Genomic DNA, 2354 nt, shown 5'->3' with positions numbered 1-2354 from the left:
TGATTCTGAGATTGAAGCCAGAACCGACTCTGATTCTGAGATGGAAGCAAAACCCGACTCTGATTCTGAGATTGAAGCCAGAACCGACTCTGATTCTGAGATTGAAGCAAGAACCGACTCTGATTCTGAGATTGAAGCCAGAACCGACTCTGATTCTGAGTTTGAAGCTAGAACTGACTCTGATTCTGAGATTGAAGCTAGAACCGACTCTGATTCTGAGTTTGAAGCTAGAACTGACTCTGATTCTGAGTTTGGAGCTAGAATTGACACTGATTCTGAGATTGAAGCTAGAATTGACACTGATTCTGAGTTTGGAGCCAGAACCGACTCTGATTCTGAGTTTGGAGCCAGAACTGACTCTGATTCTGAGTTTGAAGCTAGAATTGACACTGATTCTGAGATTGAAGCAAGAGACTGGACCCAATGTATACAAATTGAAAGGTTATCTTTGTCAAATGTCTAAATGCAATCAAAGAGCACTTAAAGATTTTACAATGGTTTTTGGCTGGGTGTAGGAACAGAGACCTCTGTTGTTGTTGTGGAGCCTTAGAAAGTTGCTATTATTCTAGATTGATATAATGCTTTGTGTATTATAACGATTCTTAAAAAAATAGTTTTTTTAACCAATAACGTTATACAATAACTTTATGCATTTTCTTTCTTTCCTTGGAGGAAAGAACAACTAAAGACAAAAACACTAGCCTGGCATGAACTGGTGGTTAGGGCCTTGGCATGGCCTGGTGGTTAGGGTGCTCGACTCATAATCTATGGATCGAAGATCCGAATCCCCTCACCGCTCTTTTAACCTTGGGGGGATGTTATAATGTGATGGTCAATCCCACTGTTCGTTGGTAAAAGAGTATCACAAGAGTTATTAGTGTTGACTAGCTGCCTTCCCTCTAATCTATAACTACTAAATTAGGGACAGTTAAAGGTTACAAATCTCATATCGTTAGAAAGATCTTTGTCTGAGGAGTACAGATTACAAATTGGCATTTTAATTCAGAATCACTTCACCTGATATTTCTCTTACTCAAACTTTTTAATGCAACGAGTATGCTACACGATAGCACAATGTCGTAGTCATCACGTGACGATTGAATACGATTTCAACTTTTTTTTTTATCTGCAAAGTATTTCACACAAACAACATTTAACCCGCATGAAATTTCCTAAAAAATTAAGATTACAGTAAATACAATTCCTATGAACTTTCTCAACTTATTTTAGGTCTAATATACGCATGCGCAGTTCGTTCAAACCCAAATACTTATCAGAATGCGAATACGCATTCAGGTGTTTCTGCATATTCAGCTAAGTTTGCCATCATTACAACTTTACATTTACTTTACTTTGCAATAATTTATCTTAGGTTCGTTTCATAGATTGCTGTAAACGCGTTTTAGCTACTTTATTCTTTACTACCGGTTTTATTCTCCTTTTTTGTGAGTTTTTTTGTTTCAACTCGTACAATGTGTCATACACTGAATGCTCATACTGTGTTTACTATTATAATAACCATTACTATACTTTACGTGTAGTTTTATTAAATAAGGTTACGATACCTGAGTTTGTTTGTCTGACCGCATAATTTGTTTTTTCAAATAGACCAGGATTTATCGATATAACACACAATGCTTGCAAGAAAGCGTAGCTTAACGTTCGAGCGTGAAAATGATAGAATGAGGAACATTCAAGAGAAGAGCATGAAATATTTTGCGCGTCGCGACTAGTTTTCTTTTCAAAAGAACCGTAACTTTAAAACATTCAGTCACAAATTATATAGCTTGCTCAAAAAAAAAAAAGAACCGGGGCATGGCCAAGTGTAATAGCGTGTCCTATCTGTGAATCCGAGGATTCATGGTTCACGTCTCACGTTCCATACCTGTCGTGGGAGCGCTGCAAGAGGGGCGACAAAATTCACTATTCTGTAAATAAGAGTAGCCTAAATATTGGCGGTGGGTATTATTGATTAGCTGAACTTCTCTTTCGTCTATCAGTTTATATATCTTGCATATCTTTGCGCAAAAATCTAAAATTAAAACAACAACAACAACAACAACAAAATTCTGAAGCGCAACCAGACAACGAAGAGGTTGGGAATATGAAGGAACTCTCTTAGAATGTATATATGTCGAGGGCCCCTTTGCAGGACAGCATGATTGAGCACACGTTATCTAAACTGAGATGTGTACTATAAGACAATGATTTGATTTTAACTTATTATGGTCCAGAAAAGCTACTGTTATAAGGTTATATACATATGAAATATATTACTAGATGTACTTCCTCAGGGTCCTCGGATCTGTTCTGTTTTAAGAATAAATAAAACCAAAATTAAGAGTGACAAATAT

The 2354-nt window shown here is 36.7% G+C and overlaps 1 protein-coding gene across 1 annotated transcript in view; it reads left to right on the top strand.

The window, feature by feature from the left end:
* The window catches only part of LOC106469047 (glutamate receptor ionotropic, kainate 2-like), a gene marked incomplete at its 5' end in the record, with an annotated part of 64754 nt that overhangs the window by 30076 nt on the left and 32324 nt on the right, over positions 1-2354 (top strand). The window contains one exon of the mRNA XM_022397440.1: positions 22-406. Within this exon, the coding sequence (XP_022253148.1) occupies positions 22-406 (385 nt within the window). The remainder of the gene's footprint in view (positions 1-21; positions 407-2354) is intronic.

The sequence above is a fragment of the Limulus polyphemus genome, unplaced genomic scaffold (genome assembly GCF_000517525.1).
Source record: "Limulus polyphemus unplaced genomic scaffold, Limulus_polyphemus-2.1.2 Scaffold3274, whole genome shotgun sequence".
Classification (NCBI taxonomy): Eukaryota; Metazoa; Arthropoda; class Merostomata; order Xiphosura; family Limulidae; genus Limulus; species Limulus polyphemus.
Note: the sequence above shows the minus strand (reverse complement) of the source record. Positions and strands in the feature narration are given on the sequence as shown.